Genomic DNA, 16,093 nt, shown 5'->3' on the forward strand with positions numbered 1-16,093 from the left:
GAAGATGTGTGAAAAACTGCATTTAGGTGTCCAGGGGCTTTGGAAACTTTTAAATGGGTTGCAATGCCATTTGGGCTCAAAAATGGTGCAACTTATCAAAGGAAAATGAATAAAATTTTTCATGACTTTATTGGAATTTTATGGAAATTTATGTTGACAATGTGGTTGTTAAATCAAATGCTAAAAAAGAGCACCTAGAAAATTTAAAAAAAAAATATTTGAAAGAATGAGAAAGCATAAATTGAAAATGAATCCCTTAAAATGTGCTTTTGGTGTGAGTGTAGAGAATTTTCTTAGTTTCTTGTTGCAAAAAAAAAAGGGATTGAAATTGACAAGAATAAAACAAAGGCTATCTTAGAGGCTCTTCCTATAGCTAACAAAAAATAACTACAAGCATTTTTAGGGAAGGTCAATTACCTTAGAAGGTTCATTTCCTATCTGTCAGGGAAAACTAAGGTTTTTGCGCCTCTGATCAAGATGAAAAAAGAGGAAGAATTTTAGTCGAAGGTAGAGCACCAGGAAGCTTTTGACAATATCAAGCAGTACTTGACTAATCCTCCTATTATAACACCTCCAAGGTACGGAGCACCTTTAAAACCTTATGAATCAGCTTTTGAAGTAACAATTGGTGGAATGTTGGCTCAAGAAGATGAGGACGGCAACGAAAGAGTAATTTATTACCTAAGTCGTGTGCTAAATGATGTTGAGAGCCGTTATTCTCCAATTGAGAAACTTTTTAACTTTATATTTTTCTTGTTTAAAACTAAAGTACTATTTAATTCCTAGGAATGTTTATGTAATTTCTAAGTCTGATGTTCTTAAATATATGTTGTCTTCTCCAATATTGTATGGTAGACTAGGAAAATGGATGTTAGCCTTAATGGAATTTTCTTTACATTTTGTTCCTGCGAGAGCCGTTAAGGGTTAGGTTCTAGCTGATTTTTTGGTTGACCATCCTTGTATTGACATTGATGAGAGTTTACTGGGTTTTGTTAGTTTGGTGCCATGAAAATTATATTTTGACGGTTCATGTCATAAAGGTGGTATTGGTATAGGTATTTTAATTATTTCTCCAAGTAGCAAGCCAAGTAAATTCCTCTTTGAATTGAATTATCATGTTCCAACAATGAGGCAGAATATGAAGCGTTAATAATGGGCCTGGAATTATTATTAGAAAGAGGAGTAAAAAATGTGGAAATTTTTAGAGATTCACAGCTTGTAGTCCGTCAAGTATCACTTGAGTATAGGTGTGTTAGTGAAAATTTAAGAAAGTATTTCAATGTGGCTACAAAGCTGTTGAGCGAGTTTGACAATGTCATTGTAAGGCAGGTTCCAAGGGAGTTAAATCAAGAAGCAAATGAATTAGCTCAAATTGCTTTAAGATATAAGATCAAGTTCTCAACACTAGAAAAATTGGTAAGGATAAATGACATATTTATGCCTTTGAGAGAAAGAGAAGTGTTGTTATTAGAAAAACTAGACCCAAAAGATTGGAGAGTACCAATTGTGAAATATTTAAAAAATCCAAGTTTTAGTGTCGATAGAAAACTTAAATACAAGGCTCAAAGTTATGTTCTAATGAATAATGCCTTGTTTAAGAAATCTGTTGATGGAAATTTTTTAACATGTTTGGGAGACAAAGAAGCGTATTTGGCTCTCGCTGAAGTGCACGAGAGAATCTGTGGTGCCCATCAGGCAGGAGAAAAATGAAATGGATGATAAATAGGAGAAGATTGTATTAGCCAACTATACAAAGAGATTGTATAAATTATGCTAGGTCCTATGAGGAATTCCATAAACATGGAAGCCTTCAACATATTCCAACGTCAGAATTGCATGTTATAATTAAGCCATGGCCGTTTAAAGGTTGGGTTTTAGATCTGACCGGGAAGATTCACCCACCTACTTCTAAAGGTCATAAGTTCATTTTGGTTGGTGTTGATTATTTTTCTAAATGGGTAGAGGCTGTCCCTTTAAGGGAAGTGACTCACAATGAAATAATTGATTTCATTGAGGAGCATATTGTGCATAAGTTTGGAATTCCTTAGTCTATTACCACTAATCAAGAAACCATGTTTATTGGGAAAAAGGTCATCGAATATGCCAAGTTTAGGGATATAAAAATGCTTTCTTCTACACTGTATTATGCCCAAGCCAATGGACAAGTGGAGGCAGCGAATAAAATTTTGATTGCATTAGTAAAAAAACACATTGGAAGGCAGCCAAGAAATTGGCACCAAACTTTCAGTCAAGTTCTTTAGGCTTACCAAAATTCTCCAAGAGGTTCTACTGGAACCACCCCGTATAAGTTAGTTTACGGTCATGATGCGATGTTGCCAATTGATATTAATTTGCAAAGTATAAGGGTGGCTAGACAAGATGAGATACCAGTAGTAGATTATTGGAATTCTTTATATGATGAGCTCAATGAACTAGATGACGAAAGGTTGAGAGCTTTAGAGCGGGTGATTCGACGAAAAGATGTTATGTCAAAATCATACAACCGCCGTGTTAAAGCAAAGACATTTGCGGTTGGAGATTTAGTGTGGAAAACAATTTTGCCTATGGAAGAAAAGTCAAAAACTTATGGTAAGTGGTCTCCAACTTGGGAAGGACCTTATGTGATTGACAAGATTTATTCCGGAAATGCCTATAAGATTATTGAAGTCGGATTAGGAAGAAGAATTACTTCAATAAATGCCAAGTATTTAAAAATATATAGGCCAGGTATTCATGAGATAACATTCCACATGTTTAAGAATACAAAAATATCCAGTTGAAGTGTCAAGGGATAAAATAAAAAGCTAACTAATATTTGCAATTTAGTTTGTAAAAGCTAACATATCCATGTGATTTCTATAAGTTGCAAGTTCCAATGACAGTGTAAAGCATTAAAGATTATGAGGCAGATATGTGTCCAAAGCATTAATTTAAAATAGGAGTCAATACAGAAAATAACTTATCATTCCTTAAGTGCAGTACAGTACATGCCAACATATAGAAATAAAAGGTTTAGTGAATAAACATGTGTAAAGCTAGAGGCATGTCAACAAATGCATAGTTGACTTACTTTGACAGCACTTGAGGCGAATGCACAAGAGATGGCATACACCAGTGCAACCTAATATAAACAGAAATGGAGGTCATCTTAAATGAAATATAAGAGAGGTCACTATGATATTAATAATTGGTTCAGTGTGAAGTAATGTAATAACTTCACAAAGATAACAAGTGTCAACCAGTCTACACGATTAAGATAAGGTGCATACAAAGACAAATTAAAAAAAAACTCAAAGTTCAAAAAGTGAAGATTGCAGGAACATATTAAAATGACAGAAGTTCACATAAGAAATACAAGACTAAGCTTCAAAGATCTCCTTCAAGCGAGTAATTTCAGTTTGGAGAATGGTTTGGAAGTTCCTGGCTTCTTTTGCAGCTTCATGTGAGGAAAGCATCTTCTCTTAAAGTGACTGTAAGCATGCATTGCTACTGTCAATCATGCTGTTTGCTTTGGCAAATTGACCCTCATTCTTTATCAAAGCAGCATCCAGCCTATTTTTTACTTCTCTCTTGACAGTCAACTGTTGTTCCAAGTCTCGAATCTCCACAGATAACTTATGAGCCCGATCTTTGGTTTTGCAATATGGGCAGCCAAGGTAGTTTTGGCAGTCTCAAAAGATGAGGTGTCTCGTTTCAACTTAGAAAGAGTTTTAGTTGATTGTTGATAGGATGAGATAGCTGCTTGAGAGTCCGGAAATTTGACGTAAAGGTCCTTGATAAACCCATATTCTATGATATATTTTGTGCTCAATTTAAGTGATTTATTCAATCCTTCACCCACTTATTCATGTAAATTGCATGGTTTCACTTTCCCTTCCTTATTATGTGATATATGTGAAATACATGTTTCCTATGCTTTGAAATTATTTATTTTAATTACCCTTTATTACCATTCGATGCCGTGATTTGTGTGTTGAGAAGTTTCAGATCTTCTAAGGCAGGAATGACTTAAAGGATGGAAAGGAAACATACAAAAATGGAAGAAAAGCACAAAATGGAGTTTCTGAAGAAATTGGCAGCGACACGAACGCATGGACGACGCGGTCGAATGCCCAGCGCAAAAAGGCAGCGACGTGAACGCGTGACTGACGCGGACGCGCGCCATGAGCAGAACACAGATGACGCGTACGCGTGACCGAAGCGAACGCGTGACAAGGAAAACTCCAGATGACGCGACCGCGTGACCCACGCGGACGCGTGACAGACGCCACGTACCAGAAATTACAGAAAACGCTCCCAGTGATTTCTGAAACCCTTTTTGGCCCAGATCCAAGTCCAGAAGGCACATACTAGAGGTTATAAAGTGGTGGAATGCATACATTCATTATCATGTCTTCAATTAGTCACTTTTCATGATTTAGATGTAGTTTTTAGAGAGAGAGGTTCTCTCCCCTCTCTTATGTTTTAGGATTAGGATTTCTTATTATTTCAATTTAGTATTCCAACTCGTTATCAGGTTCAATATTCTTTTTACTTTATATTTCTCTTTTACTTTCAGATACTTTAATGCTTTCCTTTAATTACTTTTGTTGCCAAATTGGCTTATGAACCATTCATGTTTAGATTTGATTTTCTATTTAATATAATTTGAGGTATTTCAGAATTATGATTGCTTTTCTTTATTTATATTAATAATTTAGATTTTTCCCTTTTGGCTTTGGTTGATTAATTGGTAACTCTTGAGTTGTAAAACTCATCGTGATTGATAATTGTTATCCTTGCTGATTGATTTAAATCCCTATAACTCTAGTCTTTCCTTAGGAATTGACTAGGACTTTAGGTGTTAAATTGATTTACCCACTCGACTTACCTTCATAGTTAGAGGTTGACTTAGTGGAGAGCAAAATATAATTCTCATCACCATTGATAAGGGTAACTAGGATAGGACTTCAAATTTTCATACCTTGCCAAGAGTTTATTTTACAGGTATTTATTTATTTTATTTGTCATTTAAAATACTTGTTCCTTACTTTCAAAACCCCCAATTTACAAAACTCATAACCAATAATAAGAACATACCTCCCTGCAGTTCCTTGAGAAGATGACCCGAGGTTAAATACTTCGGTTATCAATTTCAAAGGGGTTTGTTACTTGTGACAACCAAAACGTTTGTAAGAAAGGACTTTTGTCAGTTTAGAAGCTATACTTGCAACGAGGATTTATCTGTGAATTTCTAGACCACGCAAAAGTTCTCTCTTCAAAATGGTGCCGTTACTGGGGAACTGCAAACGTGTGCCTTATTATTGGTTATTGTAAATATTTTTCTTTTATTTGTTTATTTGTTTTTGTTTTTCCCTTTTTACTTTTATTAGCTACTATGAATTCTCACCCCTCTCGCTTTGAGTTTGGTTCTAATATTGTTGAAGGGAACGGAAGTTATAACAGGAATATGCATCAAGGTCTAAGCAATCAAAGATGGATGGAGCCAAGAGGATCTGATCAACCCTTTCGGCAACAACACCTTCCAAGATATCATGGACAAAGACCATTCTACAATGCATACCAAGCTGATAGATATGGTGGACCTCCTGGTAGTTACAAACAAGCCCCACCCTGTGCTTATAGACCGTCCTCTCAACATAACTTTGAACTACCACACTCACAAGCTCCTTTTCACTATTCACCACCGTATGATCCTTATTTACCCCAATTCCAATCCAATTACTCCCAAACACCACCACTTCCCTATGTACCATGTCCATATCCATCACCTCAAGAATCACAGGCTCGCCTCAAGGAAATAGTAGATCAACTTCATACAACCCTTCATCAGCTGGAGCAAGCAATACATTAATTATCTTCCAGACGTTTAGACACTCAAGGAACTCCAATAGCTTTATATGGAGAATCTAAGGACAAACGTAGCATGAAGGAGACATTAAAAACCCCAGTGGGCAGTAATGAGCATAACTTTGTTCTGGAACAATTGGAGGAAGCTCAAATTATCCAAGAAGAAGAAGTACTAATTGAAGATTTAGGAGATGCTGAACCTCCATGGAAATCCAGAATTGTGAAAAATTCCGTCAAGGACGTCACAATTGATGCTAAGGAGGATAGTGCACAACCCCCAAAGCAGGTATTTTATGAAGAACTAGACGGAATAACCCAAGACACAAGTTTCCTTGATGATGATAATCTCAAGTCAAGTTCTCCTAGTAATGAGCTTGCATCCACATGTGAATTCTCTGAGATTGAAGAGTCTTCCCCAAGTGAATACGAAGATGATGTCAAGGTAGTTTTCTCTCAACCTCCAACGTATGACTTGAGTGATGAGGAAGACATGGACGACTTTGATCAAGACGTGGTTGCATTTGAAGAAGTTTGCAAAAAAGTGGAGGAATTCGCAGAAGATTACAAGGGAGTAGAACTTACAGAACCACTGGAAACACCTATCCCAAGGCCATTACCACCTAATACAAGCTTCAAGTGGGTACAATCCTTAACCTTTATCCTTACTTTTCCACTTGAATATGGTTTGCTTGAAACAAATGGCCAGCTTAGAGCTCTCTGCGGCTTTAAGAGTAAGAGGGAAATGGCTCGCATTCAGAGCTGGTGTACAAGATTCAATAAGGTTCCACGTTTCAATTCGAAGTGCAAGAATTGGTATCAAGTTCAATTGAATGGGTCACGGAAGACGTTTGGTCATCTTGGTGAGAATACAATTTCTAAACCGCCCGGATGGAAGCATATAGATCAAGACAAAAGCAGATTTAAAAGCAAAGTTTGGGATCCTGGAATCTATTATGACAATCGTCACCCCGGGAGCCTGAGAACCTGTTTGAAGCTGCTCAAAAGCTTCACATGCCTAGTTTGGGACCCCGGAGGCTGTTGGCATTCCAAACATTGGTGGAGATTTTTGGATGAATTTAAGCATAAGCTGCCATAACAGGAAGCTCATCCAATGTCCAACTTAAGGACTTTAACTAAAAGTGCTAGGTGGGAGACAACCCACCATGGTATAGTCGTTTCTTTTTCAATTTTTATTTCGTACTGTTTGATTTTATGTTATATTATTGAACCTGGATGTTATTCATAGCATTTGCATTAGCATTGCATACTGCATAATTGCATACCTGCAAATAAAAAAAAAGGGAAGGCGTGCGACGCGACCGCACTGCTAACGCATTCGCGTCAGTTGCGAAAACCACCTCCCACGCGTCTGCGTCAATCACGCGAACGCGTGATCTGAAAATCGGCGTAAAAATCCAACGCCTAGAAATCTGGGCTGGAATCGTGTGGCTGGTGTGCGTTTAGCACAACACAGCTCACGCGTTCGCATCCATCACGCGAACGCGTCATTTGCAAAATACCCATCCCACGCGAAAGCGTGAGCGACGCGTCCGCATCGCGTGGATTGCATAACACCCCAAATGGAGACAGAGAGTTGCGCTGAAACGACGTTGAACTTGTGCGTTTAGCACAATTTCTAGTGACGCGGTCGCGTGCATCCTTTTTCCCATTCCATGTGATCGCGTCGCTCACGCGATCGCGTCAACCCATTCTACCCAAGCCACGCGATCGCGTGCCCCACGCGTTTGCGTGGATTCAAATTCACTAACCCCAGTGACGCGAAACCCTACCCCTATCGCGCCCCTATTCTCTTCTCCCCAAACCCCCCCCACTGCTCCCTCTCTACTCCTTGCCACCCACAACCACCACCACTACCCCCAACCACCTCCGACCACCGCACCCTCACCAACAACCCGAACCCACCGCGCCGCCCACCCCCTCCTTCTTCCTTCTTCCCTCCTTCTTCTTCTCCCCTCCCTTCTCTCCCTTCCACCACCGCGGCCAGCCACCGCCACCGCGCCATCACCGCCGCGACTCCCACCACCAACACCCTCACCCCCTCTCTTCCTTCCTCCTTAACCCCCTCCCCACCATTACCCCAACCCAAACCCTTACCACCGTACAGCCACCCACCGCCGCGCCAACCACGGTTTGCCGCCGCGCCGCCCTATGTCACCGCCGCATTGCCGCCAACACCACCCCACTCCCACCACCTCTCTTAGTTCCATACTTGTGCCTCTAACCATCAGGTTCTGCCGAATGCCACTTTTCTTTCATTCGTAGTTAGTTACATATTTTTCAGTTTATGTTTAAATTTAGGATAGATAGAGATGTATGTTGTAGTGGATTCTAGGTGGTTAGGTAGCTAGGATGTGGTTAGTGGATTTAGGCCTGCTAATTGCACCGTACTTGTTGCTGTTTTACCTATTCTGCAATTCTGTTCTGCCTGTGATGTTAGTATTGTTCATATGATGTTCTTACTGCTCATGCTGCTATTGAGACCGCTCTTTCATGTTCATATTATTTATGTCTATTTGCAGCTTTATTTTAATTTTTATGAACTATTCTGCTTACTGTTTATTACCCGAGATCATCCAATTTTAGCCGGAATGCTGCCCAATTTTCTGTAAATTGTTTTGATTTTCATTCATATTTTGGTTTTGGTAATTTGAATTTGGCATTCCTTAGCTTTTTCCAAACCACTTCATGAATGCACGGGCCAGCATTCTTATTCCTTTCGATTTCCTGATTAATAAATTGCACTTTTGATTATTCAATTTTAATTTTTGCTATTTTTATATCTTTATGAATCATCGTCAATAACTTGATATTTTTTATGAGTTGACTAGTCTTTAAATTTATAAATTTCTTGTTACTTAGGAAACAATTCTCAATGCCACTTACTTTAACTTTCTTTCTTCTAACTCACTGCTTTCCACTTTTTCACTTCTAACCGCTTTTAACTTTCTAACTTCTCCCTTTGCTCTTTTTACTAACTCCTTCAACTTTTTAACTCATAGCATGATTATTGTTTCTCCTAATTAACAGGTGTTCTACTTTTAATATATTTTGGATTGTGATTTCTCATCTCAGCTTTTTAACTCCGAAACAATCCAAAATGCACAATTATTCAACTCATTTCATAATTCCACTGCTCCTTTGCCACTATGTGCTTATCTTGCTATTTGCCTACTTGTTTTCCTGTTTTTATTCTTCAATTATATCCTAGATTTCTGTTTTTCAGGATGTCTGACCCTGAACGAAAAGGAAAAGGAAAGGCAACAACTGGCAAATGAAAAAGAGGTGAATCCTCTATGTCTATCCTAGACATTATGCATGATGACTCCTGGCGGGAAAATCACTTTACCCTGCAGGAGAAGGCTGACCAGCTCCTCCCTGCCAATGATCCCATTAAATTTGCAAACAGATACTGTGAGCTGAAGTATCCAGTGTTTGCCACCTCCAGAAACCTGTACCTGGAGCGAACTCTGAAAATTCCAGAAGAACTACAGCAGTACACCTCTGATCAGATCAAACAGCGAGGCTGGTTCTTCTTGGAGAGAAACTTGACAGAGGTCAATGCTTCCTGGGTAAGAGAGTTTTACTGCAACTATTTCAAGACTTCCCTGGATGCAGTGCACCTCAGAGGGAAACAGATACTGGTTACTGAAGAGGCCATTGAGGATATTCTGCAGCTTCAGCCTAAGTCAGATCAGCCTGACGGTTACCAAAAAGCTGATGAGGACATGCGCTTTCTGAGATTTGACTGGGATGCTGTCAAGCAAAGGATATCCCTTGACCCTACTGTCCCCTAGGTCATGGGAAAGAACACAACAATGCCTAAGGGAATCAAGCTGATATATCTGAATGATGAGGCTCAGCTCTGGCACCAGATCCTGAGCAACTTTGTTATGCTGAGCACTCATGAGACGGAGCTGCCTGCCACTATGATCACCCTTCTTTGGTGTGTGATGGAGGGTAAGGACCTGTACCTCCCACGATTCATCCGGCACTATATGGCCAGGGTCCATGTCAGAGGCACCCTTTCTTTCGCTTACCTGGTCACCCAGTTACGCCGTCGAGCTGACGTGCCTTGGGAGAATGCTGATGAGAAGCCACCTGCTGCGGACTGTAAGAAGATTATCCCTCACAGCAGGAAGTTTCGGGCTTTAGGCTATACACCTCCATTCATGACCGCTTCTAATGAGACAGCCACGCCTTCAGTTGCCCCTTCTTCTTCCACTGCTGCACCAGCCCTACCCACTGCACCTCCACTTGCCTCAGAGCCCGTTTACCACCTCGTGCACCACTTATTCCAGCAGCTGGACCAGATGAAGCGCCGCCACAAGCGACGATATGAGAGATCCGAGCGTCGCAACAAGCGACGCTATGAGCACCTCAAGATGATGATCCGATCTGGCAGCGACTTCCCCTCCGAGCCTGACACACCATCAGAACCATCTGAGGAGGAGGCAAAGGAGCATGAGAAGGAGACCCATCCACAGAGAGAGACCGAGCAGGCAGGCTCAGAGCAAGCTGTGCCACAGCAAGAGGAGCCACACCAGATATAGGCTGCAGATGCAGAGATTCCTATCTAGTCAGAGCCTCCCCTGCAGTAGACAAATCCTCTTACCTTTACCCAGTTTGCATTTCCTCAGGCCACCACCGAGACTCCAGCAGCCCATCCTTCCAGTGATGACACTCCTTCACACCCAGCTTGAGTGAGCATCGAGGACGATGCTTTATTTTAAGTGTGGGGAGGTCGCCATCCCTGGCATATTTCTTTTTGGTGAACCACTATAGACTCTTTCTATCTTATTTTGTTTATTTTTTTGTATTTTTATCTTTGTTTTTATTGTTCAGTACTTATACACTATCCTTTTGCTGTATTTTTACTCTATTTCAGCATTTTGCACTTTAGTTTATACCTTAGCCAGTTAGTTTAGTTGCAATTCTAAACTTATTAGTTATAGAAAATGTGGATTAATTAGTATAGTTTACCCTTTTAGCATATGATAGTTTGGTTTAAATTAAAAATAAAAAGGAAGTAAACTAGAGACTTTAACATAATCAAAAACAATCCACAGACCTTGTATATATAGCATTACATGTTAGTTAGTTAACAACATTTCATCAAGGAACAACATTAAAACTTTAAAGGCACCCTAAGATTTACATTGAGAATAATGGGAGCTCTTAATTTCTACTTGCATGATATGTATAAATGATATATGATTTTTGAGCTAGAGAACACACAGCCTGTGAGTTTTGAGCTTAATTGTATGGTTACATTCAAACCATAATTTTTATTCCTGTGTGTTTTGCCCTTCTTTTTCATTCTGGTGTTCTTTACTTTGTTTTAATCTATATGTCCAATTAGAGAGTATAGATACATACTAAAGAGATGATTGAGGCCATCATTTGAATTTTTCCTCACTTATCCCAAAATTAGCCTACCTTTTACATCACCCTTGTTAGCCCCCTTGAGCTTTTTAATCCCCTCTTGTTCTATAAACCACATTACTAGCCTTAAGCAGAAAAACAAAATAAAAATCTCAAGTTGAATCCTTGGTTAGCTTAAGATAGAAATTGTGTATTGTTTAAGTGTGGGGAGCTTTATGGGAACATGGATGATAGAAACAAAGGTGGAAAGTTAAAAAGAATAAAGATGTTTCAAAATAAAAATTTGGGAAGCATGCTCATGTGAAATCAAAACAATTGAATTACCATGTGTATTAAAAAAATTTTTTCGGTATTTAATTAAGGGGATGCAAAAAATCCCCCAATTGCAAAAATAAAAAGAATCAATGCACATGGGATAAAATTTAAGTTAATGCATGAGCTTGCAATACAAAGTGAGAAAATTTGGGCAAATAGGTTAAGAAACTTTGATTTATAAAATATGTATGTTAGGTGAGATCTTAGACTAATCAAGGATTCACTTATTAGCTCACTTAGCCTTATACATATACCCTTACCTACCTTGGCCCCATTACAACCTTGAAAAAGACCTCATGATTTTTGTATGCCTATATTCTATAATTGTTGATTGGTTAGTTGAAGAACAAAGTTATAGAAAGTAAGGATAAAAAAGAAGAATAGAGTGATTAACCCAATAAACACTGAGTGACTAGAGAGTAAACACAAAATCCAGTGAGGGTTCAATAGCTCATCACCATATATCTCTGCTTAAATTGTTAATTGTCTTGCAAGTTTGTAAAATATTTTTACCCATCTCAATTGTAAAAGTGCTTTAACATTATCTAGGGTTTGGCTATGCATATATGATTCCTTGAGAATGTGAATTAATTTAACTACATGTAAATTTTATATACAAGTGAATAACAATTAGAATTGCATGATTTATTTAGGTAGTTTGCATTTAGAGTAGATTGCATTGCATGAGATTCCACCACTTTAACCTTACCTTATTCTTTATCTTGGACTTAGCATGAGGACATGCTATTGTTTAAGTGTGGGGAGGTCGATAAACCCATATTCTATGATATATTTTGTGCTCAATTTAAGTAATTTATTCAATCCTTCACCCACTTATTCATGTAAATTGCATGGTTTCACTTTCCCTTCCTTATTATGTGATATATGTGAAATACATGTTTCCTATAATTTGAAATTATTTATTTTAATTACAATTTATTACCATTCGATGCCGTGATTTGTGTGTTGAGAAGTTTCAGATCTTCTAAGGCAGGGATGACTTAAAGGATGGAAAGGAAACATACAAAAATAGAAGGAAAGCACAAAATGGAGTTTTTGAAGAAACTGGAAGCGACGCGAACGCATGGACGACGCGGTCGCATGCCCAGCGCGAAAAGGCAGCAATCCGAACGCGTGACTGACGCGGACGCGCGCCATGAGCAGAACACAGATGACGCGTACGCGTGACTGAAGCGAACGCGTGACAAGGAAAACTCCAGATGACGCGACCGCGTGACCCACGCGGACCCGTGACAGACGCCACACACCAGAAATTACAGAAAACGCTTCCAGCAATTTATGAAACCCTTTTTGGCCCAGATCCAAGTCCAGAAGGCACATATTAGAGGTTATAAAGTGGGGGAATGCATCCATTCATTATCATGTCTTCAATTAGTCACTTTTCATGAATTAGATGTAGTTTTTAGAGAGAGAGGTTCTCTCCTCTCTCTTAGGTTTTAGGATTAGGATTTCTTATTATTTCAATTTAGTATTCCAACTCGTTATCAGGTTCAATATTCCTTTTACTTTATATTTCTCTTTTACTTTCAGATACTTTAATGCTTTCCTTTAATTACTTTTGTTGCCAAATTGGCTTATGAACCATTCATGTTTAGATTTGATTTTCTATTTAATATAATTTGAGGTATTTCAGAATTATGATTGCCTTTATTTATATTAATAATTTAGATTTTTCCCTTTTGGCTTTGGTTGATTAATTGGTAACTCTTGAGTTGTCAAACTCATCATGATTGATAATTGTTATCCTTGCTGATTGATTTAAATCCCTATAATTCTAGTCTTTCCTTAGGAATTGACTAGGACTTTAGGTGTTAAATTGATTTACCCACTCGACTTACCTTCATAGTTAGAGGTTGACTTAGTGGAGAGCAAAATATAATTCTCATCACCATTGATAAGGGTAACTAGGATAGGACTTTCGAATTTTCATACCTTGCCAAGAGTTTATTTTACAGTTATTTATTTATTTTATTTGTCATTTAAAATACTTGTTCCTTACTTTCAAAACCCCCAATTTACAAAACTCATAACCAATAATAAGAACATACCTCCCTGCAGTTCCTTGAGAAGACGACCCGAGGTTAAATACTTTGGTTATCAATTTCAAAGGGGTTTGTTACTTGTGACAACCAAAACGTTTGTAAGAAAGGACTTTTGTCGGTTTAGAAGCTATACTTGCAACGAGGATTTATCTGTGAATTTCTAGACCACGCAAAAGTTCTCTCTTCAGTCCTCATAAACCTTTTTCAAGCGAGCCAACAAAGGATCAATAGTCACAGGATGTGGTGTAATTGAAAAGGTCAAAATAATATCAGAAAGCTGAGCCTTAAAGTTCGGATCGATGGCAAGTGTCAAAACAGGTTTGGATAGAACAGCACTGTAACACCCCAATTATCCTAAGCCTTACCTCTAGCCGTAAGGCAAAGGTTAATCAAAGGTTATGACATTCTAAGGCTTATACATATTTATATAGAAGGAAATAATATATTCTAGAAGCCCGATGAAGGATTCAGCTCAAAAACAGGATTACAAAAGCGCGAAACGTTCACACGAAGCTAACGCACTAGACACAAGTTATAGATGTAAAATAATGGAGCATATATATAGATATAAAAGTTTAATAATCATAGGGAACTAGCCGCAGCTTGTGGAGTTTAAGCCGACTAGTATATACAGACATACAGAGTTTTGGAGTTAAAAACAACTTATACAACTATTCTCTCAAATAAGCCTCTAAGGCCATAAAGATAAATATACAAAAGATGTGAGAGTAACTACCACAAGAAAATAGAAATAAACCAAGGAGAAATCATACTCCGCTCTGTCACTATACCCGCAATATCACCGAGGTGGATTTGCAACCTGTATCTGAAAAATAACAACAACATATGGTATGAGAACCGGAGGTTCTCAGTATGGTAACAGTGCCCAATAATGTAAGATGTAAAGCTCCGGGATGCCGAAGGCAATCCTATAACTTCACACCAAACCGATAATCAAGCTTAGAACAATTATAATTAACGTAAACCATAAACAACAAACAGGGTTTTCTAAACTTAAAGGATTTCTAACTAGTACTAGTCACACCGCTGTATCCCACAGCCTTCGTCAACCTAACCTCCGTGCGATCCCATCACCACCACCTACCTAACCTCCTCAGCACCAGACAAACATAAGATAATGTAAGCAAGTAACACACAGATAGTTTTCATATACAGCAAGTAATTCAAGAAGCAAGTAGGCATGTTATACAATTAGGCAAACTCAAGTAATCAAAGCAAACAAGCACATAAGAAATGCATATGACGAATTTCTGTCCTATTGGCTCGTGATATCACTTGTCAGTCTATGTATGCCAACCCGACATATCCTTTCGGATGTCACCTTTCTGCCACTTCCGAGGATATAGCACCTGGCATGCTTTTGTTCCGAGGATATAGTGCCTGGCACACTTGCATGCTCAATCCGAGGATATAGTGCTTGGCACACTCTTGCGGCAGAAAAGGAAAACAACAACAACATATAAGTCATCACAAATCATTCCAACGATATAGTGCCTGGCACACTATCATTCCAAGGATATAATGCCTGGCTCACTATCCACATCCGCAAGTCCATCAACCTCAAATCATCATCATTTCTCATCTCAAATCACTTCCAATTATCAACTCTCAACATTCCAAGGATATAATGTCTGGCACACTCTCTTTCAATCATTATCATCCCAAGGATATAGTGCCTAGCACACTCTCAACATTCATCACGATCATCATTCCATTAACATTCTTAAACATTCATATTTCTCAAACTCATTATAAGAAATTCCATTCCGAACTCATCATTTCACCAATTTCTCACTTTGTTGTCAGTAATCACCAAGTTCACTACTCTTCCCTCTCTGTCAACCAAACTCGTCCTCAATACACTAAAACCTAAATCTCCGTTTGCTAACTTTTCAAAGATAAACCCAAATTAAGTCTCCTAGGACCCTTCCCATGTTTGATGCCCGAAAACAAGTCCAAGAATCTTAAAAAGGTGTCACAGAAGCTTATAAGCTTGTTGAGAAGGTAAAATAGTTGAATAAAATAAAAAGGAAAACCATTTCTCTTGCAAAAACTGATTTTAAGTATGAAATCTCTGCACCAAGACACCAAGCTACCCTGTTCTTAGGAAATCCACCAAAAATCATATTTTCATTTGATATATCTAAACTTTTCCAGAAATGAAATAGACTCATAGAGATTTAATCAGTCAAAGTCTCATAGAAAATTTATTTTTCTGGAGAGAGCTATACTGATTACAAGTTTACTTTCAAAAACTAGTTTTGCTGTCAAAATAGCTAAGAGCTCTATCTTTAAAACGAGCACAACTCCTTCTACAAAATTTATAATAGTCTAAAATTTTGACACAAACAAGAAAACAGTCCAAGTCTCAATGTCTATTTAGTCTCACTCAAAATTATGGCCAGGAGTGGGAGATATAGGCTTGGAATGTTGCTGGTTTG

At 38.4% G+C, this 16,093-nt stretch overlaps 2 protein-coding genes across 2 annotated transcripts; both read left to right on the forward strand.

The window, feature by feature from the left end:
* Window positions 1–1,152: 1,152 nt before the first annotated feature.
* On the forward strand, window positions 1,153–1,710 carry LOC140178583 (uncharacterized). The gene has a single exon (XM_072215776.1). It carries the CDS (start codon window positions 1,153–1,155, stop codon window positions 1,708–1,710), a length of 558 nt encoding a protein of 185 aa, XP_072071877.1.
* Window positions 1,711–2,330: 620 nt separating this feature from the next.
* On the forward strand, window positions 2,331–2,780 carry LOC112742558 (uncharacterized). The gene has a single exon (XM_025791803.1). The coding sequence runs from the start codon at window positions 2,331–2,333 to the stop codon at window positions 2,778–2,780; it is 450 nt and encodes a 149-aa protein (XP_025647588.1).
* The last annotated feature ends 13,313 nt before the right edge of the window (window positions 2,781–16,093 follow it).

This window comes from Arachis hypogaea, chromosome 14, assembly GCF_003086295.3.
Source record: "Arachis hypogaea cultivar Tifrunner chromosome 14, arahy.Tifrunner.gnm2.J5K5, whole genome shotgun sequence".
Lineage (NCBI taxonomy): Eukaryota > Viridiplantae > Streptophyta > Magnoliopsida > Fabales > Fabaceae > Arachis > Arachis hypogaea.